Genomic DNA, 27,804 nt, shown 5'->3' on the forward strand with positions numbered 1-27,804 from the left:
TGGATGAAAATAAAGACTCTCTCTCTCTCAAGGCAATAGGCCTATGTCCATTATTATCAGCTAATTCCCCCACCATGGAATGCTGTTGGCATCGCCAAAGCCATTTTAGCTAGTGACGAATAGTGATGTTGAGCACAGGAGAATAGCTTATTTTGAAACAAAAACAACAAGATGTCGAGGGTGTAGTCAATCTCAGTATTTCAAAATGGTTTTCTTAGCTTTCTTCCGAAATCTCAAAACATGTCGCAGGCCGCAAAATATGACCTCGCGGGCCGCGTGTTGGTGACTCCTCGCATACAGCATGTAAATATAGGAGGCACATCGTTGTCCGGCAATCTTGAGGGCTGGCTAGTTTTAATGCAGCAGAAATTCCTTGCATTTCGATTTGAATATGAACTGAACATGTTCGACGATCCGGATCCGGCAGGTGGGCAAAAGTATGGATCCGGACCCAACACTGTGTCGTGATATCTTATCGGATTTCTGTTTTGCTAGAATCTATAAATCCATACCTGAACATCTCTACTACAGACTACAGAGTACTGCTAGAACATAGAAATAAGTAAACGAAGTCAGTCGCTGTCGCTAACCATGACTGTGGCCGTCGCCAATGAGTAGTCGGTCGGTAGATAGCGATACAGAGAACAATAACAAACATGTCTTTCCCGCGATTCGCTCACTCCTTCTTTGGTAGCTTACACAGTGCCAGACAAAACAAACTACCGAGTCGAGTATACCAATCTATTCAGGGAGTTATGAAAAGTGAGTAGTTCTAGTTCTACAGATTTGAATGCGCATTCGGATTGATAATCCGGTATAGCTTGTACAAAGTCTGCAATCTCAATCTCCATAGCATGGTGAAGACTGTCCCTCGTTAAGTTATTATTTAACATATTTGTACGCCGCCAGTTATTAAAATGAAAATCATCGCATCAGTTTTTTTACAGTAATTTTGTTGCGATCTTAAAATTCACATGGATCCGCATAAGTTGCTTTTACACGGAATTGAAGTCGAGTTTCCGTTCGACCCCTATCCAGAACAACTACATTACATGAAATGCGTGATTGAATCCCTACAAACTGGCAACAACGCCATTTTGGAATCTCCAACCGGTACTGGAAAAACTTTATGTCTCCTCTGCGCAACATTAGCTTGGAGAAGAGCAGAGATCAAGCAAAGGGCTGAAAAACTGGGTCAAAATATTGCCGCGGGAGGGGCAGAACCAGATTATCCTTTAGGCTGGAATGGAGGGGATGCCCGACCGGACCAGGAGGCACAGGCTGCACAGCAAGTCCCGTCAGCACCCAGGATTATTTACGCATCTCGTACCCATTCTCAATTGGCTCAAGTGGTCAAAGAATTAAAAAGAACAGCGTATGCTAAAGATACAAAATTGAGCATCCTCGGATCACGTAATCAGATGTGCATCCACCCCGAGGTCTCGAAGCAGACTAATAACGTTGCTATGATTCATTCGTGTCGTAACAAAGTGAACAAGCATCTGTGCCACTTTTACAATAATGTGGAAAACGTACGTAAGTCTGGATCGTTTACGAATGAAATTCTGGATATTGAGGAGTTAGTTGAGCTCGGGAAAAAACGAAGTGCTTGTCCGTATTATGCTGCGAGGTGGGTATATATAGGGTTACCATACTTCCTCTTTCAAGAGGATTTGACCTCTTTTTTGACTTTTTTGAAAGTGTCCTCGGAGCCAGACTGGAATCGGTGGTTGTTTTCGACAACATGTTGTGCGTGACAGACGGATTTTTTGCGTGATTGGAAATTTTCATCCGTGTGACGGAAACATTTTTGCTCTGATTCAATACAGAACTATACTTACTATAGGAAACAATGTACTTGAATAGAGCTGGTATGCGCAAGACTTGGGTTACGCCATATATTCACTGCTGCACAAATGCCACGCTTGCTTGTGTTCATTGTAAAGCGCAAGCGCCTTATTCTGGATCTGGACTCTGGTATCGATTTGTGACGTCGGCATAATCAATTAATCGGCATGATCAGATGTAAATGATGGTGTGACGTTGCGCGTGCTGTTACCACCGATTCCACTCTGGCCTCGGAGGACGCCTAAATGTCCTCTGTTTTTAGATTTTGTCCTCGTTTTTGAGAATTTTGTTTGAATATAGGGCAAAATTCGACTGAGATACAGTAAAACAGCACTGAAGTAATGCTCAGACGGCCATTTAGGAAGCTGAGCCGGAAAGTTGACCTTTTAGTTAACAGCCACGAAGTGCAGAAGATTTACCTTTTTTCAGGATTTTCCTCCGGTATTGCAAGTATATATATATAGTATGTATATTTTATGCTATCTGGTGAATCTTCACTATGCTGTCAATGATTTCATACCACACTTTGACAACTAGATAATTCTAGTTGTATAATTAAATTAAACTAATTGGAGCAAAATGCTGGTAATCTAATTATGATATAATTTTAGAAAATGAGCTCTGATTTGGTAGGAAGTTTTCTCCAATTATGTAATTGTAATACTAATCTAATTTGGAAGAAGTGCATCTTATGTAAATTTACATGCTGATTATGGCAAATATGCATTTATGTAAATTAGTGAGCCTTTGTTGCAACTTCAATGCATTGTTGACAAAGTTCTATATTTTTGCTTTGCACAAATGCATTAGATCGGAAGAAATTTGTCTGCATGCTTCTAAAGTTACAACTTGATTTTGATTCCCCAGAAGGCTATCTGTAGACAACCCTGGTTTTTGATGGGTGTTGGATGATGTTACCCGTGGGATCCCGTACTGTTATTAAACTATTGATGTCTTCTGTTGATGTACTCGTATTAAGAAACTTATATTTAAATTCATTCAGAGAACAATCAAAAGATGCAGATTGCGGGATATTGCTGACTCCTTACAACTATTTACTGGATCGCAAATCGCGACGCGCCAACAACCTCGAAGTTTCGGGAAATATCATAATCTTCGACGAAGCTCACAACTTGGAGAGGATCTGCGAGGAATCAGCGTCTTTCGATCTCACGTCCATGGACATAGCGAAGTGCATAACGGAGACTGGGGAACTGTTGAAGGCGGCCGTTAAAATGTCTGAAACAGGGATTGTTCCTGACGGATATGAAGCAGGTAAAATGGCTGTGAAATTGATTATTCACTGTCTGGAAGTGTTTGTTTACAGACCTTAATCGCCTTTACTGTATCATTTACTTACCAATGTTATTTCGCTTATAGTTTTGTAATTACTTAATTGGACCACAAACTGAATTATTTTTCCACACAGTCTACTAAATAATATCATGAAGATAGCATGTGTTTACCTTGTGTTTTTTGTATATAATGATTCCCAAGGAACTTCGAGGAAGGCTTGCTTCCTGCTTAGTGTTTATAAGTAGTGCAGTATAGATAGATTATATTTACAGTTTTCATTTAGTTGTCTGCTATAAGATAAATGATGATGGGCATTCGTGATTTTTTCAATTCATATTTTGTACCAACAAGTATAAATATAGGCTACGCCTTTTCTGAACCCTGCAGTCTTGATCATCCTTATTTCGATTAGGATTACAACAGATTCTGTGTATTTCGTGGACTTCTGTGTAAAATTTTCGTGTAAACTTTGAAGGTCTGTACTAAGGATGGTGTGAACGCGGGGTTCAAGATCGCATTCTGCGTGTATATCAGAAATTTGGAGGCTCGCGTTTGCAAACGAACCTTGGTTTTGCACTGCGAACCTTTTTCCTGTATTACAATTTTCATGTTATTATAACATTTTTGGTTAAAAATCTTTGCATTTCAACTTTGGCCCACTGTCTGCATGACGCTTACAGCATAAAAACAGTTCAACGCTAGACAAGCATGCATTGCACCTTGCCAATTTCAAAAATTTTACTTGTCTTGTTACAAAAGTTTGCTCGAATTATTCAGCTCACCGTTTGCGAGCTTGGCCCGCAATCAACATTAAGAAAAAACGTGTAGGTAGTCAGCGAATTATTCTTATTCAACCAATCAATGAACACATCGTTGGCATACGGCATCCATCTTGATTTGATATGTTTATTGGGTCATAAAATCCAAATCCGTACCATTGGGGTGTTGGCTAACTGTATAAATTAACTCTATTACAAGTTTAGAAACCCACTTTACACTCTGATCCATATCAATAATAGCACTAGTCAGACGCCGAATACATTGTCCGGTCTAGCCTTGACCGGTAAGGCATGTAAGCTTACATATTGGTTGACAATCACTGTCGTAAACGGGTGCCCATTATTTCAGGCGAATCCAGCGCGCTCGGCGAGTTCAGCTTGCAGGAATTAGCGACGTTAAAAGCGTTATTCGTTCAACTCGAGAAATGCCTCAACGAAGTTCCGTTGGATAATTTCAAGAAGCGACTCTCCAAGCCTGGGAGGTTGGGATGATGATGACGATTGCTGTTTCTTTTTATTCTACGACCTTTACTAACCTGGCGAACCCTTACGCCAATCCGCAAGCCTTGGGCGAACACCACATTATACATCTAATACACTATGGAATACTGGTCACAAAATCGAATTGAATGGAACAAATAATGAGGCGTGGTGATTAACACACCTAAAAATGAGTAACATTTTCAGTAGGAAATTTTTCCAAGCTCGCGCCGATATCTCAAATCTGAATCTGGAACTTGACTGCGTGGTGGACGTTGGTTCTCAACAGTGGTTCTCGACGTATATGGGTGGATTGCGAGATATTAACAAACTCAGAATTTGGTTACGGTCTAAAATGTATGATACAACACGTGCGCACTCCAGCAGTATACACTCAACTTCAAGGCTGCCAGCATACAACTGCTTCTGTTGAATTTTTTTCTTTCTTCTTGCCAAGCTACTACGTAAGGACAGACGGTTCCGATCAAAAATGTAGAAAAGTGTGCCTACTACAATTCCAGCATTCTATGGAGTGATGCCTAATTTAAATACTTGAGTGCAAAATTTTGTCAAAATTCAGTTTTTTAATGGCAAAAAATGTCAAAATTGTCATTTCCAAGTTCAAAATCTTCTGTTTTATAAGTAAAGTTATAATCGCGCTAGTTATCACTGACAATTGATTCAGAATCGAATCACTCAGGTACGTAGGCCTACCGATTTTGCCGCGCCCTATAAAGAACCCCCATTTTAGACCCGATTGTCCTTGTTTCAGATACATGTTCGAATTCCTGGCGCCTCTCAACATCACGTTCTCGACGCACGAAGCCGTCATTGATCTGGTCGACAAAGTCGTGTCCTACCTCTCCACGTTGAGCAATTCCTTCCAAACGCGCGGCACGGCGCTGCAAAAGTTTTCTGAAGTCATGCGTGTCATATTTAGCGCCACGGGAGGAGAAAACCCGGCGTTACCCGCGTCTTTAGTGACTTCGCATCACGCAACGCGGATTATGATGGACGAACTCTCCAAGTTTTATCGAGTCAATATACGCGAAGAGGAGAGAAAACCAACTAAATCGTCATGGGGCTCTGATAGTGCTACTAGTTCAGGATCGACGCAGCGTATTCTGAGCTACTGGTGCTTCAGTCCCGGATACGCGATGAGAGATCTTATCGCGTCCGGAGTGCGGAATTTGATTCTGACCAGCGGGACTTTGTCGCCTATACAGTCGTTTACTTGCGAGCTGCAGGTGGATTTCCCGATAAGCTTGCAAAACACTCACGTCATCGACGATCATCAGGTTTTCGTGGCGACCGTGAAAAAGACGCTGAACCAGCGCAGGTCAGACTCGTGTAAATTTTTGGGTTTTCAAAATGCGCAACTTGAAAACCAAACGAAAACTAGAACTACTCGCTTCTCAAAATGGCAACTAGAAGTAGAGCTACTAACTTTTCAAAATCCACAACTGTAACTAACACTAGAACTACCGTACTGACTTTTCGAAGTGCGCAACTAGAAGTAGAACCACTCAATAAACCAGTAGTTAGTTGGCCGTCAACTAGATTGGTAGTTTGTACATGTGTGTCGCAGGTTGGAGACAACGTACAAGACGCGCAACGACTACAAGCTGGCGGAGGACGTCGGTAACTTGCTGGTGCGGATATCGGAAACCTCTCCGGGCGGGCTGCTGGTGTTCTTCCCTTCGTACGTGGCGATGGACGGGTACATAAGGCGGTGGGAGGAGATGGACAGGGATATTATGAGGTGGGGTGTTTTGGTAATACTGTGTGTTGGGAGGGATTTCGTGCTGAGTAGTTTGACTTTTAAATATGCCAAAGTGAAGGTATTCTAACAACAAGAGCGCTATTATATCGAGTCGACATCACACTTTGAAAGAAATACGGATTCAACCATTAGACGTAAACGTAGTAGCAAGTCAGAGAACTATAATATGCGACTGCTGACTCGGAATAATGATTTTCAAAGAGCTTCTGGGAGGTTCAAAACTTCAATGTACAACTGAATAATATATTCATATTTAAATGAACCCGAATATTTTCGGCTGACATTAGTCTGGGGTAATTGTCCACAACTAGTAGAGAATAGAAAAGAATATTGTATATCAACAATCGTATCACCAAATATGTCTTCACCGGCATGAACTTTCAGATATTCGGAGAGAAGAAATCGCTCGAGCTCAATATTTAGATGGTACTCAAACTTCTTCTGTTGACGCAAACTAGGTTGGCGTATTTTGATAAAAATCGACACATTTGTGTGCCTTTGAGTCGAGATTTGAAGGTAAAGATGGATCTGGGTTTTGAGCTTCAACATTTTTTAAATTATTTTCAGTTATCATGCGGCCTTTAGATTAATTTCAGCCATTATCGGAATCCATTGGATTTGAAATATTAAATTTTCCTATCTCATCCCCAATCCCGTATTTCTAATTAAGACGGATCGATTTGCGTAAGCCGTGCACGGTGGAGTCTAGAAACAGGAACAGCCTGAAAGACTCGATGGACAAGTACTATTCAGACGTTGCCAAGCCCCAGGGCGCTTCCTTTTTCGCCATTTGCCGCGGCAAGGTGTCCGAGGGTCTGGATTTCGCAAACGACAACGGCCGGGCCGTGGTGATCGTCGGTCTTCCGTATCCTCCCACGAAAGTAAGTCGACGCCATTAGATTAAAATTAGAATTATAGCTACACTTATTTTTCTGAATTAGATTAGAATTACAACCATAGTTACACAGCATTTTGCAACTTAGAGAATTACTCCATAAATCAGAGTGCACGAGAATGGCAAATGTCTACACGCCAAGCTTGGCTTGTTTCACGCTACCGTATACAGTTTTTGTAGAAACTTCAGGAAAACCTGAAATTAGAGTAGACTTAAAATAATAGCATTAAAAAATTTCACAAATTACATTATAATTATGTTTCCCGAATTCGAAAATCTTGGAAATTGAACTAAATAAAAATGAGACTTCAATCTCGTAAGCACGAAAATAGCAAATGTCTGTAGGCTACAGTAGGGGTATTCAAAAATGACTTTTTTTTCCTCAAATCATACTGGCTACTTGATAAAATTGTTAGGTTACCTAATTTAAACCTACACACCAAATTTGGTTCAATTCCAACCAGTGGAAGCGGAGTTATTGCCGTTGAAAAATTTTGAATTTGAATAAAATAGTATTTACGGTGACCGATTCTTTAATTATTTATTAGAGTTGTGCCCACCGTAAATACTATTTTATTCAAATCCAAATTTTTCGACGGCAATAACTCCGCTTCCACTGGTTGGAATTAACCAAATTTGGTGAACATCGTTTCTATTGACAACGTAACACATTCATGGGGTGAACAGAGTACTTTCAATTTTTTATTATTCGTTTTAACATAATGAATCGAAACTTTCTTCTCCTGTAGCAATGCCGCTAATGGCTGGAATTGAACCAAATTTGGTGTGTAGGCTTAAATTATGTAACCTAACAATTTTATCAAATAGCCAGTTTGATTTGAGAAAAAGTCATTTTTGAATACCCCTACTGTACAGTGCACACCAAGCTCGGGCGGTTTCACACTACACAGTTCTCCTGTAGCGTTGTCAGGAAAACCAGATATAAGATTAGAGTTGAAATTAGACCACGGAAACATTTCACTAATTAGGTTTGAATAAGATTACTGGACATTAGTTTAATTAGACCCCAGAAATTATCTGGTTGTCGACTTATGTGGATTTTTATAAATCCCTATCAACGACCGCGTTTAGGACCCTAGAGTGATGGAGAAAATGGATTTTTTGCAAGCGTTACGCGCAGCGGGCGGAGACAAAGTGATGGACGGGCAGAAGTGGTACAGGCTGCAAGCGATCCGCGCCGTCAACCAGGTATGTGCCGGGGCAGATGTGTCAGTTCGCTTCACCTCCGACAAAACTCAAACTTTGACTTCGACACTCCTGTAAATCTACTCGAGAGATTATATGGTTGTTACATTTTTAGTTATTGTTATTAATGACAATTGAATAGTATATTCATATTGAAATGAACCCGAATATTTTCATATTATTCGAATATTTTCGGGTTCATTTCAATATGAATGTACTTTTCAATTGTATATTGAAGTTCTGTACCTGCAAGAAGCTGTTATTAATGAGTGACTCGACCTGTTTTTTAGTTGGAATTGCAGAAAGGAATTAAGTTTGTGAAGGTCTCTGTAACATTTTTCGTTGTGGATATATTTCAAATTCAGAAATAGAAGTAACAATGTGCAATGTTAGCATAGGCTATATTTTTGCGATTTCGGTGTCTAATCCTGTCTATTACCTGACTTAGGCTTATCTCAAACGTACCTTACCGTAGGCTAAATCAAAATGCAATGGCGCGGGCCTGCACGTGCACGTCCTTCAGACTTGGCACTTCCTCACGGAACAAATAATTTTTTTCTTTGGCTCGCTGGTGTTCGACAATATTATTTATTGGCTGCCATAAAATATGCCTCTTAAGAGCGGTTTTCTACGAAATGTGTCATAATTGAGTTTAACCGGGGTGCCTGCTTCGGATTTATGCAAAGTATTTTTTCAGACTGAACTCGATAATTTTTTCATCCAGGCGATCGGTCGCGTCATCAGGCATCGGTACGATTACGGCGCAATCATCCTGTTGGACTACCGTTACGCGGAACACGATAATTTGAGCGAGCTGCCCAAGTGGATAAAGCCGCGGGTCGTTGAGTTTGACGATGCCGAAAAGGCTCTACGAAGGTAAGCGCTGACACCGTTCTCCTATAACCAGAGGTGGTTTGGGTCTGCATAGACGACTTGCTCGAGTGACTACGGTTTTCGACTACATCCTCTCTATATAACAGTTTTAATTTTTTAGGCCTCCAATATTTACCTTTTTGCTTACTTTGAAATCGTCACTACTGCTTTTTTGGACTACTCAAGTAGGCATACGCACAACACCAAAGGCTGTATAAAATGTAGCGGTTTGTCTTAACAAAGCTAGAAATGCCACCGATTTAAAGTGGCAGTGTCAATTAACAGCAGAGAGAGGTCGGAGACGCGCTCATGCTTATCCATATGCAAGTCAGTGTAGAGATTCGACGTACATCACTTATGCCCAGGCCGCGTGTCGAACGGACCTCCTGGAAAAGTTTCGATCACCGAATTACTGTGAAAGTACTGTTTCGGACATGCCACTCCTGTTTATTTTTCCCCAGATCTGGGTTTCTGGTATTCTGTCCTTGAAATCTTGTTTTTTTTTTCAAGGTAATGTTCGTCAGGTCCATTTTACGCTTGGAAATTAGTTATTAGTTGGGTGATTTTTTTGACATGTCAAAATAAGTCAAAATTGTAACGTTGGTCATTGTCAAAATTGTTTACAAAGTCAAAAATTTTGAACAACCTGCATTTCGTTTGTATCGTAGATGTTTGCACTGTCGACGAACCACAGCCTGTATAAAGGCTATGGATGAACTTGTCATTGACATTTTACAGCTTGTAGCCTTTTTCGTAGGCCTGCCGTTGTTCACGTCCCATTGTCTGCTCGTTGTAAATCATAAACGGTCAAATGAAACAAATAGGTTGACATGGCGCTTCACGTACCACGATATCCTAACTGAAACATGACTGAATACTAGAATACTTTACGTAACTTCCCGTAACTATTTATTCGCGTTCAAATTTCAGGCTTAAATCTTTCTTCTGCTCGATACGCGAGAAAGAAAAAGTGAGATTGTCGTTAGCCGCGAAAAACGGTAACCCAACCAACGGAGTTAAAGCAATCAAACCCAACGTGGCACTGGCTAGTTCGGCCGGGGACAGCATGATATTCGGCGCCAAGCCCAAAAAATCGGACATAACCAGCTCATATTTTGCCAAGTCTTCGAATACTTCCACAAAAAAGGACAGATCGTTTTTGAGCATTCCCAAAGCTAACGCCATCGCAGACCACATAGCGCCGTCTGTGATAGCCAGTTCAATGTCAGCGAACGCGTGTTCCGGATGTCCGACCACGTCCAAAAGAAAACTAGAAGACGACACGCTGGTCCCGATTAAAAACAAAAGAAAAACAGGCGCGGTATCGTGTTTTGACGTGATGCAAAGTACTGATACTAAGAAAACGCAACACGAAGACAAGGCAGCCCCCGCGTCGACGCATTCAGTCAGTAAAATCTCGAGGGAGATGCATATTTGCGACAAACTCTTGGACGATCAAAGGCGTGGGGTGGCTAAGAAAAAAATTAAGTTGATACCCAACAAACCCGTCACTTCGACTCCTGAGATTATTGAAATCGAGAGCGACGATAAACCGGAGGTCGTCACCAATTGCGACACAGACGGCGAGGAAATCTCGTTGATCAGAGGCAAACTCCAGTTTCTGTTGTCTTCCGTGCGCGAGACTCTCACGAAAGAGGCTTACGCCGAGTTTAAAAAGCTTCTCACCTGCTTTTCCAAAGCGGACGTCTCCGCGATTGCGTTAAAACTTTCGGACTTATTTTCCGGGAGTGAGCGGTCCCGTATGATTTTCAGGGCTTTCGTGCGGTTTTTTAAAGACAAGACGAAAGCGGAGGAATTTTCGAAAAAATGTGAGGAATATACGGGCCGGCGTCCTGTGGGATATTAAATTTTTGTGCTGGGATATTGTCTCGAATTATGGAACTGTGGAGAATTTGTTGAGTCTCCCGCCTAGCTTGTAACGTTTTTTGTTGATACTGTGCTTGTAATTTAAAAGGCTCTTGTTGATAAAGAATACATCCATGTTGAAATAACCCAAATATTTTTGTAGAGCTTCTTAAAGGTACAGAACTATGATATACAATTAAATAGTGTATTCATATTGAGATGAACCCGAATATTTTCGGCTGACACTCGTCAGGGGTAATCGTCAGCAACCAGTAGAGAATTGGAAAGAACATCGTATATCAACAATCGTATCAACGTCGTTTTCGATTCTTTACTAAGTTTCTGACGATTACCCCTGACGAGTGTCAGCTGAAAATATTCTGGTTCAATTCAATGTGAATATGCTATTGAAATATTTTTCTTTACTTATCTGTATCTTAAAGTTCTTTCGAATTCTCTGCTAGTGACTGACAATTATCACTGACGAGTGTCGGCTGAAAATATTTGGGTTTATTTCTGTATGAACGTATATTTTTATTGAAGTAAACCCGAATGTTTTTTACTTATGTGTGTGTCGAAATTCTTTTGGATTCATTCTCTCCTGGTTTCTGACGATTACCCCTGATGAGTGTCAGCCGAAAATATTCGGGTATATTTCAATATCAATGTGTTTTTCATTTGTTAGTAGTGGGAGTGCCTCGCGCACCCAAGGTCGTGTCATCACCTCAGACTTGGACAACTAGATAATTGTAGTTGTCTAAGCAGACTAATTAGAACCAAATGCCGGTAGTCTAATTCTAAGCTAATTCGTTGAATGTTTCTTTGCTCCAATTCTAATCTAATTTGTGAAATGTTTATTTGCTCCCATTTTAATTCTTATCTTATTTCTGGTTTTCCTGAAAAGGCTACAGGAGAAATGCACAGTGCGAAACGTGCCAAGCTTGCTGTACAGACATTTGGCATTCTCATTTGATATGAACTGTGCCAAACCTGATTCAGCTCCCGAGTTTTCGCGAATTCAGTAATTATGATTCTAATCCAGTTTGGAAGAACCTATAATTATAATTATAATCTAATTTGGAAGGAACCGTGTAACTATAATTCTAATTTTAGTCTTATTTGGAAAAAATGTGACGTTATAATTCTAATCTAATCAAGAATTTAGTTGATAATTTTCTGCCGGAGATTGTCCAAGTCTGCGTCACGGCTTTTTAAAATCAAACGGGTTCTGTCAGAAGTTTGTATGCGTGTGTTGCGCGGCAATGTCTCTAAACTGGCGATTACAAAATTTCCAAGTCAAGTTACTGTACGTATCATTGAACTTTATTACTAAAACTGTTTACATGTCGGGCAATCTAAAAATCATGTTTGTTTCTTCGTCTGCCTGTTTTTGCCCTAGTTGTAACTGACTGCATTTTCGTGTTTTGTATCGATGAGCTCTTGACGAAATTATGATATTTTCACTGTGCCGGAATTTTTTGAATGGCGACCCCGTTTATTTGTCAAGCATCATTCCGAATTCGAGCCTTGACTTTGGCAGAGGTTATTGCGTGAAGCGTTATTCCTAACACAACGCGACTCTTTGGTGCTCTGAATGATTATGATTAGCTCGAGTCGATGGAGTCTGAATCCACAATGCTCGACTATATCGCTAACAAATCACGTTTTTCGTGGTGTGGTAATGCAAATAATCAATGGTGCGATGATGTTGAATCGATGCAGTATTTTTGTAAGATATGTCACTTTCGTATTGGTTTCGTTTTGTGATACTTTTAAAGGTTGCAATCCCTCCTGCATTCCGTATTTCCATCAATTGTGCTGCAATGAGTTTAACGCCTCAATTTCATTGCATTTTTTCCTAGTATTATCTCTTTATTTATATTATATATTGTAATACGTGTTTGTAAAGTCTGCTGCCGCCATGGCTATGGATTGCTTATTATGCAGCAAGAGCGTCGAGAAAAAATTTACTCTGCCCAATGTTATTGATATCTTACGTTCATTGATTGCAGTGCTGGAAGCAAGATCATGTCAAGGTAAGAATTCAATCCTAACATAGAGTTCACCATAACGTCAAAGTTTAAGTCTGTCAAGTTATCGTGTTAATTGGCAGTGCTCACAGTATCAGTAATCTGTTACTTGCTAGAGAGTTTGCATGGATATGATACCTAAATTAGTATATGTTGATGTGCAAAAGTTAAGAAAGGGTGAATAGGAATTGGCTATTGACAAATATTAGTTACAGTATGTGAAATATAAAAATGGACTGTAGGGTAATTTTAAGTCTCTGGTTTTCTAGTCATTATATACAAGTATCTTCATTGTCTTGTTTGCCCTACTCCGTTCCTTTGCAACCAGTGCCCTCGAAGACACGGATATATTGATTAAAAGTGTGTTATGTGGCAAAATATTTCGTTTCCAGGTCTGGGCGCAATGATCAGAGTTCTTGAATCTGAATTGAGTATTAATTCCAATGGTTCGAGTTGAATAGTTAGATATTTTTCGAACACATTCAAATTATACCCTCCCTGCTCCTGTTAATTTATCATGAAAAATCATTGTTTCAATACTATTTTACACTGTGGTAGCCTCGAAACCTCGGATTTGTTATATCGCCGCATGAAAAAATGCGGTACTAAGCTACTGCGAAGTCGTGACCAACCTACATCATTGTCACAAAGTGCTATGAAAATGGTTTGGTCGAAAAAATACCATATAGTCTTTAATGTGGTGTAAAACCGGCATTGTATTTTTTGCAGGTCTCATAAAAGGAACATATTTCAACTTGCCACATCTTTCATACTGCTACTGATACTTTGACTTGGTTCCTAATACTCTGTTCAGAATTGAATCATGCGACCTTATTTGTTTCTTAACAGTAGACTGACTTTCTATTTTCAATATTGGACCACTGATGCTTTTATTTCATTAGATTTATGTACCATTAACACCACTACACCAACAACAGTATGTCCTCAATATCTCCTTTTAAATATGACGGGACTTCTTTTCACGATCGAATGACGATCCACGTTTGACTTCCTCTGTTTGAATATTTGAATGCAAAAATACAGAGTATCAATTTTATTTCCTTCTGTCAGAAGGTAAAGAAGAGAAGAAGTTTGAGACAATTGAGAAGAAATTGAAGGTAGTCTCCGACGAGAACGGTTCGCTTAAAGAAGAGAAATCGCGGGTGGAGAAACGGGCCGAAACGTACAAACAGAGATTTCTCAAGTATGGCCTTTACCAGTTGCATATCTTGTTAGGTGCCGAATTCCTCTACCAGTACACACTGTCACTTACACAGCTATTTTTAAAAGTGTTCAAAGTTGTCAGCGCGGCTACTTAAGTACAGGTTACGAGTGAATTGGCAGCCCCTAATTACCCTGACCTCCCCCTACCATAACATTCAAGCTTAAACCGAACCTAACCCCTAACACTAACTTAATCCTAAATCCTAAAATAATAATAGTTACTTTGCATGTCGCATGCTGAATTGACCAAGTGCCGGATTCATTTGCTGCCCAATCGGTGGCGGAAGCAACCGCTAGAGTAAGTGCGGTAAAACCTACTCTAGTACTCTATAGAATAGAAGTACCGTACTTTGCTTTTCACCGCCTCGGGAGACTGCGACCATCTTATCCCTCACTTTTTCTCAAAGAGGAATGCGAATGAGAAAGTTACTTCCGTATGCAACGTATGCATATAACATGGTAGCATGAATATTACTAAAATGTTTCAACACCTCACAAGCTTTTAACGCTGTTCTGACTTCAGTGATGTCTAATTCTTCCAAAACCTTGAACGAGTTTTTACAAAAGAGACCACGAGCTCCATTTCTAGCACGAACATGTGATTTATAAACGGATATTTGGTTGATTATTAGTGAATTCGTCATTTGAGAATTTGGCACTTGGCGGCGCCAATTCGTAATCCTAACCAAACCCTAACCAAAATTGATCGTTGCATGCATATCAATTCACCAAATGTCACAATTTAGGCTGATATTCGTTTTCAAATTTAATAATGCAATATTGATGCATCGCTTTCATTATTCTAACAATTTTACATTTCTAATTTTTAAATTTAACATTTTGCCGTAGATCACAATTTACGTTCACATTCAGTGAAACATACGTTTTCAAATCTATTAACCTTTGTCCGACTGCATATTTTTACACCGCTAACAGGCGGCATGGGTACAATTGTACCCACGTACATTTTCCATTGAAATTTCCAAGTTAGTTATATTTTTTGTACGGTATGCCGTATTTATTGGTCAGAGCGTTTAAATACTGTGCTCTAAGGAAGTATAGCACATATTGCTGCACCAGTTCTCTCTCCATTCCCCTTTTATTTTTATAATCCTTTCTGCCCCTGCGATCAGCTATCGACATGCCAGTCGTCCCACTTCGTTTCCTCTCCCTTCGTCTCTTGCCTTAGCTGTTCAAATCCATCATGAGTCCAGAGATGTGTGACATCATACTAAGAGAAACAAATCGAAGGCTAGAAGAGTTTATGAAGCTTTCAACAACAATCTCACAGAAAGATTTCGTAATGCTTCTGAACGGACACCACTAAGAACATTCGAGCCCTTTACTGAAGTTGAGCTCAGTGCATTTATTGGCATCCTTATTGCTGCTGGTGTAAACAGGAATAACAAAGAGAATCTGGACAATATGTGGAAAGTAGATGCTTTGCCTCTCGTGACCGCTTCAAGTTGATGCTCGGATTTATCAGATTTGACAACGATAATACACGTGCAGAGCGTGTGCAAACAGATAAAGCTGCACCAATACCAGATCTGTGGCTAATGCTGAATAAAAATTTGGAGAGAGCCTACAAGCCACATGAATGTATCACGATAGATGAGCAATTGTTTCTATTTCGAGGACATACCAAATTCACACAGTACATACCATCTAAACCAGCTGAATATGGTATCAGGTGTTCTGGGCTTGTGATGCATCAAACGCCTACCCAGTCCATGGTCAGCTTTATACTGGAAAACCAATAGATGGTCCCCGACAAACAAATGTTGGTGAGCAAACAGTTTTGGACCTGGTCTGTTTGTATAAAGGCTCTGGAAGAAATGTCACCACCGATAATTTCTTCACAGGTATGCAACTAGCTAAAGTATTGAACACCTGGGACATGACTTTAGTTGGAACAGTCAGAAAAAACAAGAGGTTTTTTCCAAGCAACATGCAGCCTGGCAAGGAAAGAGCACTTCACTCGACCAATTTCGCCTACCATCGAGATGCAGCAGTCTGTTCATATGTGCCAAAGAAAAACAGAGCAGTTGTGCTTCTATCATCAATGCACATGACCGGAGAAGTCGAAGCAACACAATCAAGCAAACCAGAGATCATCAGGTACTATAATAAAACCAAAGGGGGGGGGGGGTGGACACAATGGACAAAATGCTGGGTGAATACACAGTAAAACGACGGACAGTGCGTTGGCCTTTGGCGTTTTTCTATAACATGATCGACGTCACTGGCTTAGCGTCGTTTATCATCTACAGGGAACACAAGCCAGTGTTTAGGAAAAAGGACTAATAAATCCCACGCAATACACAGTATGAGTGTGACTACAGTTTTATTGCAAGCTAATAGGTAATAACCCCAATCACACTACGATCTGAAAGGATAAAGAAATGCAGCAAACAACGTTAAGCTCCCGCGTAAGCGTGAAGCCTGGCGACTACGAGCGGAGCGCGACATCTGTCACGGTCGACTAGTGTTCAATTATAATGAGCCATGATTGCGGAATTGAACATATTACAGCAAACGAAAGTTGAGATATATCAATACTTCCCCCTTTTAGGAAGACAAATAGGCTCAGTACATTTCCAGAAAACCGGGCGAGTTAAAATCGGCCAGACGGCTTAGGGCCAAGCCGTGCGGTCGGGAGGAGTGTTCGGCACGTCGTCGCTCGCCTCTTGAGAGATGATCGCTGGCTCCTCATCATTCACCTCTGGTTCCTGAGAGACGATCACCGGCTCGGGCACGGTTGTTGCTTCCTCAGGATGCTGGCTTACTGAATGTTCAACTTCGTCCGCCGTCGGATGCCACCATTCAATGGGCGGATTGGCATGCACTTGTTTTGTGAGCGCATTTCCATAATAAGGTTTGATATCATTGAAATGACGTCGATACCGCTTACCAGTTGATGCCTTGATCAGTTCAACGCCGTCATTGAAGATCTCCGTGACAGTGTAGAGCTCAGGGCCAAATATGGGGTCAAATTTGTTTCTTTTGTAGTTTCTAGTCATGACTTGCTGCCCCATTAGAAAATGTTTTGGTTGTCGCTTATTTGAACTGTTGATAACTTGTTGCCTTTGTAATTTCGTTTGACGGTCTTGGTTCAAGGCTTTCTGTACTTGGTCGTTGTTGAGTACTTTCCTTGGAAAGTCGTTTCGGAACCCTCCTTTCAACATCAAGTCCCCTGGCGATTCCCCGGTTGATATGTGGGGGGTTGATCTGTATCCAATGAGGAAATGTTGCAGTGCCGTTTGTTTGTCAACACCTTGCGCGTACGCAATTTTCATCGCCTTGCCCAGAGGCTTCATAAAAGTCTCTACAGGGTTGGCTTGTGGATGGTACGGATACGTCTTTTTGTGGTCGATTCCGTGCTTACTTGAAAATTCAGCAAATTCTTTCGAATTGAACGGAGGGCCATTGTCAGACCTATGAGTATTAGGTTGACCATAATGAGCGTTTGTTTTCGCTATTGCAGGAATAACATGCTTAGCTGCGGTACTTTTGACGATTGTCGCATCCGGAAACCGTGTCGTCAGGTCTTGCACCACCACTGCGTGACGTATATCTGGCATTGGCCCAAACAAATCTATGCTGACTTCATGCCAGGGTTGTTTAGGCGGCATAATGAGTTTCTGTGGCTGTTTACTGCCTGGCAGTGTAGATTGCTGGCACAGCGTACATGATTTTATTTTCTGTTCCACCAACTCATTCAAGCCTTTGATCCAGAAGTGACTACGGATGCGTCGCTTCAGGTTGCACATTCCTGGATGACCTCCTTGGTGTGCTTTATTGATGGCTGGTTCCCAGAGCTTTTCTGGGAGAATGATCTTGTCCTGTTTCAGCACCAAACCATTCGAGATGGTTAACTGATCTTGAAATTTGCGGAATACTTTTAGATCCGGGTCATTTTTTGATATGTGACCCTTCCGGATGCTTTTTCTAAGTCGCTTGAGGAGGCTATCTTTCTTTGTCTCCTTGATGATGCGATCCATACACAACGATTCCGTGTAGGGTGCATGTTGGATCATGAGAACAGTGCGTTCCAACTCGCATGCTTCATTTTGCCATGAACGCGGGGCTAACTCGATTGGCTGGGCATGCCTTGAAAGGTAATCGGCTGGATTAAGAACACCTTTCTCCCACACCACCTTGTAGGCTATATCTTGATGCCGCATCTTGATACGGTCGGTACGGATAGAGCCTTTCCTGTGGTTCTTGAATATGCCCTCTAACGGTTTATGGTCCGTTATAACCAGTACTTCTGGTCCTCCAGTGACGTAGTGGCGGAATCTTCTCAAACCAAAGTCTACTGCCATGGCTTCCAAGTCTAGTTGCGGATACCGTGTTTCTTCCGGTCGTGTGGATCGACTTGCGAACGCCACAATACTAGATTCCTTTACGCTTCGACCTTGGGCCAGAATTGCAGACAAGCCTGACACATGAGCATCCACAAATATGTATGTCTTCGCCTTGACGTCAAAGAATCGCAGTGCGGTATCTGCTTCAAGAGCCTTTTTTAGGCTTTTAAATTCCTTGCTGCATTCTGATGTCCACCTGAACCTTTGATGCTTTTGAGTCAATTGGCGGAGGTGCTTCGTTTTGCTTGAGAGATGCGAGATGAAGTCCCCAAATGATTGAACGAAGCACAAGAATGACATCACTTCCTCTTTTGACTTCGGACGGGAAGCGTCCTCCAGAGCTTTGACCTTCTCCGGATCTGGTTTAATACCTTTACTAGTCACTATCATACCCCAGAAAGGTATCTCTGGCTTTTTGAAAACACATTTGTCAGCGTTCAGGGTCATTCCAGCGTCCTGGATGCGTTTCATGACCTTTTCGAGAGCTAGGTCATGTTGCTGAGGAGTCTCTCCAGATATGATGACGTCATCATGAATGACATGGGCCCCTTTGATATTAGCAAAGAGCGGGATCAGAGCTCTCGTGAGCTCGCCTGATGCTGGTTTTGCACCCATTGTGAGTTTTCGGTAACGCATGAGTCTATGGCCAGCATGGAATACAGTGACTGCTTTCGACTGCTCATCCAGCAGCAATTGGTGGAAAGCTGATTTAAAGTCCAGTTTGCTGAATACTTTGCTGCCTGCTAGCCTTGCTTTGATTTCCTCCACTCTTGGTATAGGAATGTTAGTAGCCTTGATCGCCTGGTTGACTTGCCTCAGGTCGATCGTCATGCGTAGGCTGCCATCGCTTTTCGGCGTAAGCACAGGATTGGAAACCCATGGCGCTGGACCTGTGTGCTCTTCGATTATTCCATCACTTTCCAGTTGTGATATTAGATTATGAAACTTGTCCTGCAGATGAAAAGGGATTGGACGTATGGCTTTGGCCACTGGTGGAACCTCCGGATCGATATAGAACGAAACCTCATGATTCTTCAATGTTCCTATGCCTGTGAACACAGATGGATATGCCCTCATCACATCTGCTTTTAGCTTGTCCACTTTCGCAACCCTGTTCACTTTGCGAGACATTTCCGTCTCCATGTCGCCATCAAATTTGATGATGCCGAGCTTTTCACACAGTCGCCCACTAAGTAGAGTCTCTACTTTACCAGGGACGATATAGAAGCGAGCACTCACCACAGAACTTTTGAAAGTTACAAAACCTTCATAGCGTCCACAGCATTGGATTGGCTTCGACCCATAAGGCTTTATGTACGTTTTCGTGGATCGGAGACGTAGTTTAAGCTTTGCTGCCCTCTTTGCCGACATCACAGTCAAATCGGCACCGGTGTCCGCATAGGCTTTTACAGGTTTTCCTGCCATTGCAACCTTCACCCGGTATCTTGGTTTTGATACCTTACGCACCTTGCGGTAAGGCTGCGATTGGTTGACTCTCTTGATTCCTTTCTTTTTCCTGCTCTGCATTTTCTTTCGCGACGCATCAGAGCTGGCATCGCTTACTGAATCAGCGTCGTCATCTGATGAACTGCTGACGTTACTTTCCGATTCTACGCGGTTTGCCTTCGCGCGTTTTTTCTTCTTGCATGCTGTTGATCCTCTGAAGTGGCCTTCTTCACCACACTTATGACATGTCATGTTTCTTGCTACACAAGATTTTCCTCCTTCACAGATTTTAGAGGAGCATGTTTTGCGATGACCCTTGCCTTGTGCATCTGCACCTGAACCCCTATGCTTGTGATAGCGTTGTTTGGGTTTCACACGACAAATGTCAGCCGCTCCTGCAGCCTCAGTTTCATTCTTGATCAACTGGGCGGAGTGTGAAGCCGCTTCTATCTTACGGCCATTCTCTACCAAGGCTTTCAGATCCCATTGGTTCTTGAGCGCATTTGTCCGTATGTCATCTGATTTGATGCCGACTATTATTTGATCCCTGATCATAATGTCGGAGACATTGCAGTTTGCATTTTCACATGCAAATTTGCATGCCTTTGCTTCATGCCTCAAGCGGTGGACGAATCCGTCGAAGCTCTCATCCATTTCCTGAGACAGACGGTGAAACTTGTAATTCGCAAGAGTATAGTTCCGGGTTGGCTCATACCGGTACTTCATACATTTCACCAGATCTTTGAATTTAAATGTGCTACGGTCGTTTTCTGGTACGGTATCTTCAAAATCTCTCTGGAAATTTCGTGAAGAAAACCGACCCAAGAATATTTTTGTTTTATGGCCCTCGATCCAGACCTCTTTGTCCTGCTCTGCAGCAGGAGGTTCTTTGGCCATTGCAGCGTATTCATATTGAAACGTGCGTACGAACTCACAGAATGCGTCATGAACATTAGGCCTACTGCTATGATGTTCTGGATCGAATCGATCGATTGAAGCTTTGGATTCTTGTTCCGTCATTGGGGTTACGTTGCGTTGCGATAGTATATCCGATTTGTCCTCGTCGCCATTAATAAATCCCACGCAATACACAGTATGAGTGTGACTACAGTTTTATTGCAAGCTAATAGGTAATAACCCCAATCACACTACGATCTGAAAGGATAAAGAAATGCAGCAAACAACGTTAAGCTCCCGCGTAAGCGTGAAGCCTGGCGACTACGAGCGGAGCGCGACATCTGTCACGGTCGACTAGTGTTCAATTATAATGAGCCATGATTGCGGAGTTGAACATATTACAGCAAACGAAAGTTGAGATATATCAAGGACCAACGGAGAAAGTTCCTGAAAGATCTTGCGAAACAGCTATGTATGCCTTCAGTGGAAGCTCGCTCTACAAACCGCATGATGATGAGAAAGCGCTTCCTTCGAGCTGCAGTGGAAATAGTTCTAGGACGGCCCATTGCGACACCGCCAGACGGGGCAGAAGCTAACCCCAAAGAACCACATGGAAATCGAGGAGCTACACCGATTGTTGGTAGTTGCTATGTCTGCAGAGATCAGAAACGAAAACGACGTAAAACCAGGAAAGGCTGCGTGGCTTGCGTTCAGCCTGTGTGTGACGAACACTCCATAACAAACAAAGTGTATTACTTGTGACACTGACTAAACCCATCTCGACTAGGTTTTCTTTCATATTTCTGTGTCAAATAAATCATTTCTGTACTCTGTTTCATTCAACCTTCAAACAATTGTCTTTGTGTTATGTATACTGGCATTATTTAGATACACAATGTGCAAGGGTACAATTGTACCCATACCGCCTGTTAAGGGTGTAAAAACGACTTGACCCTAAATCTCAGTAACGTGTAAAGATTTTTTGCCGACATTTAGTCTGCATAATCTAACACAGAAATGTAGAGATGTCAGGAAGTTTCAGGTCTCTCGGGTTTCTAGAAAAAAGACTGTCGTATTTTAAAATTGGAATAGGTACAATTGTACCCATGCAGTCGGACAAAGGTTAATGCAATATTGATGCATCGCTTTCATTATTATAATAATTTGAAGTTATATTCATATTGAAATGAACCCGAATATTTTCGGCTGACACTCGTCAGGGGTAATCGTCAGCAACTAGTAAAGAATTGGAAAGAATTGTATATCAACAATCGTATCACAAAAAATGACGTCACCAGCATGAAATTTTAAAAATCGGGGCGAAGAGATCGCTTATGCACAATGTAGGCGGCTATTTTTAGATGGTACACAAACTTCTATTGGCACAAACTAGGTTGGTGTATTTTGATAATAATATGTTATTAATTTCCAATTTTTCCAATTCCATATTCACCAATTATGGATACTTCATTACAGAGCCCAACAAACAATACAGTTGCTTCACAAGAAGAACATACAGCTGTACAGTCAGAAATTATCGTCGCCCAACCCACCGCCGAGCATCTTATTCGAATCTCGCGATGACACGGACAGAGAATCGGCTAGAGTCGCCGACCCCCAAATTCTAGCCCCGGACACGTGCGCGCTCGAAATACGCGAAACGGAAGCAGACGTCACTTATATCAGCAGCGACGAGGATGACTTTCGAGAGAAGCCGAAGAAAAACGCGAAAATTGATAAAGTGTCGCCTCGGTCGAAAGTGAAAGGCACGTTGGACAGTTACTTCGTAGTGCCCGAGACGCCGGCGAAAAAAGCGAAACCCGGGAAGGGCGGATTTGATTTTGACGAGACCAGGTTGAATTTTGAAGACTCTGTGAACGTTTCCACGTTTTTGACGGATAGCGAACTGGACAAGATGGACGAAGGTACGGAATTTTTCTGTTCAATAATTTCATGTGTTATCGCCTGACAGGCAGAGGTGGTGTCAGAAGTAGTGGACATGAATAGAAGTTAAAGTGATACTGTAATTTTCAAACAGAACTATTGCATAGCTTCTTGGAGGTACAGAACTTCAACATGCAATTGAAAGGTTTATCCATATTGAAATGAACCCGACTTTTTTTCGGATGACGCTCGTCAGGGGTAATCATCAGCAGCTTGTAGAAAATAGTACATTGAGCTTAGTGATCTCTTCACCTGAATTATTCTAAATTTCACGGCGATGACCGATGATGCCATATTTGCTGATACGATTGTTGGTGTACACTGTACAATGTTCTTTCCAATTCTTGACTAGTTGCTGACGATTGTCAGCAATTGTCAGCCGAAAATAATCAGGTTTATTTCAATATGAATATATTATTCAATTATATAATAAATAACTACTGAATAAGTAGTGGGTGCAAGCATAAATTGCTTCAGTAGAAGTAACACTCTAAATTTCTACTCAATTACTAGTTGTAAATTACGAAACTACTGAAGGATGTAGAAGTAGTGCAAGCAGGCAGAACTTAATTAAGTAGCCTGAAAAAGTAGTCCTCATTACTGAATGCATCTTATGACTGGTCGGGTAAAAAGCTTGGGTTGACCGGCCTGATGAAGCTTGCACGATTTCTAGCTATCTGTAAGCTATTACTAGGCTCGAGTACCATAGCTAATAGAGTGTTTGTCAGGATGGTTATTGAGTGTGTCACGGTAAAACATTAGAAATGAAATTAGAATTTTAGGTATCGGACAGTGTTTTTGACAATCCATATGAATTTGTTCAATTCAATGTATTGCTAACAATTTCGTCATTTCAATACACCAAAAGACTGCGATACAATGAATGATAGTAAGGTGTCAAAACGACTTTGAGTAGTTTTCGAAATCAGACACCCACCTGGCGTAGGCGATGTAAAAAGGAGGCATGCACGCTGAATGAAAAGTAAAAGATAATATAAAGGAACAGGGTACAAAAAGAGGTGGCATGTATCGGAAGGCGAGATCGATATGTCAGTTCGTGGTCCGGTAAACTAGATTGCTAACTATTCTTCTCTTTTTAAGTAGCTTACCTCTGTGAAGATTTGAGTGGTAAGATTTGTCAAACAAATTGCAAAACGTAAAGAAACGTCGGTTTGTCACGTAGCTGCTTGTTAGTTATATATCCGGTACTGGTGTGATTGTTGATGCCTTAACAGAGTCGTGCAAATTACCAATATAGATATCTGACGAGCAACTATGTACTGCTTTTTGAGTAGTTCGCATTTTGAAAATCGAGGGGTTCCGATTCTAGTTGTAGTTGTGCATTTAAAGAAAAAAAATTGCCGATCAACTAGAAAACACACATGTCGTAGTTTGGCGTGAATCGTGATACTGCTGTTCTGTTTGTTGTGTGATGTTCTTGCAGCCATTGCTAGCTAAGAATCGTCTCCGCTAACAGTGGCTTTTCCCCAGGGGGTAGATCCTGGGGGCCGAAACCTCTCCCATTGTAAGCGCGATACCTGGTCCTGTGCTGATGTTCACATAGAAAGCCAGTAAACTAAAATGAACGAATTGCTTCGGAATCGAATCTAATTGTGTTTTAGTTACTGGTAGTTAGTTTTAAATTTTTAAGGTCGTTAGTTCTAGTTCTCGTTCTAGTCGTAAGTTTTGAAAGACGAGTAGTTCTAGTTGTCGATAACAATTTTTGACTCCGCCTATTCTAGAAATGGATTCGATACCGCCATCTCCGGTATTGTCAGGAGAAAGAAGTTGGTTTCAAAGAGCTCGGACAACGGGCGGTTTGAGGAATAAACCCGCTGCGTCCGGCCGTACCAAAGCTGTGGATCCCGACGAAACGGTTTTGGACTTGGAAGTGAGTCGGACGGCGTGAGATCATTCGTGCTTTCCAGCATGTTCCTGTGTGTTGTAATCGCGGCATTTTACTTTCAGAGCAACCTTACTACCATGGAAACAGACGAAAAGCAGTCCGGTGAGATGGTTACATTTCACAAAGCGGTTTCTGACACCAGCCAAGTGGTTCTTGACCTTTACTTACCTGGGGAAACCTTTTGGGAACCGAAATTTTTTCGTAGACATAAAAACAAAAAAATCTACCGCACGAAATGAACTGTACATCGGCGGAGTGTTAAAAGAACAATACCATTACAATATGATTTTAACACAAAATCAACACATGATAATATATAGCTATTGCGAACCGTGTGACTTTTACAATTCTCTTTCTGATATCAGTTCATCAATATGAGGCTTCACTTTCGAAAGTGGCATTGTATTTTTTAGTCGAAACGCAACACCATGATATCAATTGCTCAATTACAATTGAGCTTATAAATATTGGAGATCGAGTCGGCATTTCGGATGGACGGGGTTTCGATTTGGAGCCCCAATCCAGGGCTGTAATCAGGTTGCAAGGTTCCTTTGCGAGTCACGAGTCAATCTCTCACTTATAGTTTTGACTCGAGTCAAGCCCGAGTTCAAGTCTGGGTGCGGAGGGTAGAGTCCGAGTCTGAGTCATTGTGTTGAGACTCTGCTCACATTCATAATATACTAATATTCCTCGCCCCTAACAGTTTCTGGCCCTATATTTCTAGTATCAGTACTGATAGACGGATATTGTGGTAACTTAACTATTGCATGCATAATTACTCGTGTACATTTCGAGTCAATTCACAAATTGAGTCAAGTCGAGTCGCATAAAAGTCCGCGTAACCCGTCCCCGGTTTTAACTTCGCAAATTCCAAATACAGAGCGGCCCAGCACAAGCGCGTCTCAACTGATTATGCCGCCGCCGCCGGCCTGCACCAGTTTGGACGCGATATTCGACAAGACCTCTGGAGATTTGGAAACGACCTCCATGCTGAACGATACCAATGCGACCCAGGTGCGACGCGGCCCGCGAAAAGCAGACAGCTAGAAAATTCTAGTTGTCTAATTATAGTGGAATATCTGGAATCCTAATTTGTAAAACGTTTCTGCGCTCTAATTTTAATTCTATTCTAATTTCTGGCTTTTCTTTACGATTCAAACTTGGTGTTTAGACATTTGCCATTTTCATGCTTATGGGGATGAACTCTAATGCGATATGAACTAAATTTTTGTTGCATTTCTTTCCAATTTGAAATTTGCTGCAATTTCCAAGTTTTTGCAAACTCAGTACTCAAATTTTTTGTTAATTTGGAAAAAAATGTGTCGCCGTAAACCTGTAATTCTAATCTAATTTGGAAATACTCTGGGCCTCTAGCTACAATTCTAATTCTATTGTAATTTGGAAAAACTGTATAGCTGTCATTCTCTAATTGTATTCTAATTTAGAAAAACTATGTAACTATGATTCTAATTCTAATCTGGACAAAACCTGTAGCTGTAATTCCGTTCAAAATCGGGGAAAACTCAGTAGCCAAATTTCTCTAATTGTCTTCTAATTTGAAAAAAACTGTGGCTAATATTCTAATTCAAATCTAATTTTGAAAAGACGGCAATTTTCCGTTGTCTGACCTGACCCTGCCCTCTACAGGTCGAGGAATCTGACGAAGATTTGGACGACGTGCCAGAATTTACGCGTAATGTTAGTGGCGAAAAGAGAATATCCCTGCTTGATGACAGTTTCGATTTGCTGCCGAAGAGAGCGACCGTTTTCAAGCCGAACGAAGTAGTGCGGAAAAAGGCGGAACGAGATAAATTAGAGGGAAGGTCTTGTCCGCAGTGCGAGGCCTATTACAGGTTGGTACACCCGCTGGTGTCACATGGGTTGACTTTGTCAAGAGCAGGGTTGTAATCAAGTCACGAGTCACAAGTCAATCTCACGTTTATAGTTTTGACTCGAGTCATTTTCAAATTCATGCCCAGTACAGTACAAATCGGGAGCAGAGGAGTACGAGTCATCATGTTGAGACTCGAGTCCAAGTTATTATATTAACCGTTCAGGTCATGTTCAAACTACTTTTTACAACTCTGCTTGGGTGATATCGAACGTCACGCATTAATCTACTAATTTTCTCACTCTTAACAGTTTCTGGGCCTATTTTTCAAGTACCAATTCTGATAGACAAAGTACAAATAATGCGGTAACTTTACTATTATTCGAAGTTACAACAAAACGCCTGTCTTGGCTGTCCTAGTCTCGAGTGATATGACTTGGTCATGACTCAAGCATACAAGTCGAGTCAATACACCCCTGCTTGTAATCGAGCATAAATTTACGGCGTTATAGTCACTTACCACTTCTGGTTATTACCAGAGATCTGCCGGCCCACGAACGAAAAAGTGCAATGAAAAACGTATGTCGTCACAAGATGGTCAATCCGCTGCCCTCGACGCCAGAGCACTTCTGGGAGTTGGACATCCCCAGTACGGCGGAATGCAGGAGGCGAGGTAAATCTCACAGTGGCGTGCTGTCGCCTATAGTGTGTCATCAAAACAACTCTTGCCAGGTTATATCTCCGATGAAACTCGGAAGAATTCGGCGCAAAAGACGGACTTGCAGACGTTCAGAAGGAAAAGACGGTTGCAGCCTTTCGGTGGCAACAAGGGTTGACTGTTTTTGGTCAATTATTTTTCCTTAATTGATCTATCTCAATGTTGAAATTCGTTTTGTACATTACGGCCGGTATGCGTGCTGTTTTTTATGTTCTTGAGATGCAATATTGATGTTTATTCGAGAAGCTAGGCCACATAAGACCTTTCAAGCTATCTCTATCGAATAAAATACGACCGATTCTGTGGTACTGCATGTTCTTTGTGACCGTTTTTCTTTTCTTGCGATGCAATATTGTGGTCGAATTCAGAAGCTAGGCCACGTACACGTTTTAAGCAAGTGTTTCGTCACCTG

The 27,804-nt window shown here is 41.5% G+C and overlaps 3 protein-coding genes across 5 annotated transcripts in view; 2 read left to right on the top strand and 1 right to left on the bottom strand.

Annotated features, from left to right (window-relative positions):
• The window catches only part of LOC145440458 (uncharacterized), a 162,064-nt gene that overhangs the window by 50,060 nt on the left and 84,200 nt on the right, over positions 1–27,804 (bottom strand). The gene's annotated exons all lie outside the window — the stretch shown is intronic.
• Positions 944–12,888, top strand: LOC145440451 (regulator of telomere elongation helicase 1-like). Its single transcript, XM_080318059.1, has 9 exons — positions 944–1,630; positions 2,852–3,123; positions 4,273–4,405; positions 5,176–5,742; positions 5,992–6,165; positions 6,857–7,067; positions 8,174–8,290; positions 9,012–9,163; positions 10,091–12,888. The coding sequence occupies exons 1-9, from the start codon at positions 975–977 to the stop codon at positions 11,025–11,027; spliced, it is 3,219 nt and encodes a 1,072-aa protein (XP_080174185.1). The 5' UTR covers positions 944–974; the 3' UTR covers positions 11,028–12,888.
• Positions 11,165–27,799, top strand: LOC145440453 (uncharacterized). Of its 2 annotated transcripts, none has more exons than XM_080318062.1 (9): positions 11,165–13,062; positions 14,131–14,260; positions 22,470–22,918; positions 24,680–24,828; positions 24,906–24,945; positions 25,724–25,857; positions 26,491–26,696; positions 27,214–27,347; positions 27,407–27,799. In XM_080318062.1, exons 1-9 carry the CDS (start codon positions 12,948–12,950, stop codon positions 27,508–27,510), a joined length of 1,461 nt encoding a protein of 486 aa, XP_080174188.1. In that variant the 5' UTR covers positions 11,165–12,947; the 3' UTR covers positions 27,511–27,799. The 2 variants fall into 2 exon arrangements, with proteins under 2 accessions (XP_080174188.1, XP_080174187.1); XM_080318061.1 differs by having other exon boundaries at positions 11,239–13,062; positions 14,128–14,260; positions 27,407–27,798.

This window comes from Botryllus schlosseri, chromosome 6 (genome assembly GCF_051294905.1).
Source record: "Botryllus schlosseri isolate E-star chromosome 6, Bs_hap1, whole genome shotgun sequence".
NCBI classification, from domain to species: Eukaryota; Metazoa; Chordata; class Ascidiacea; order Stolidobranchia; family Styelidae; genus Botryllus; species Botryllus schlosseri.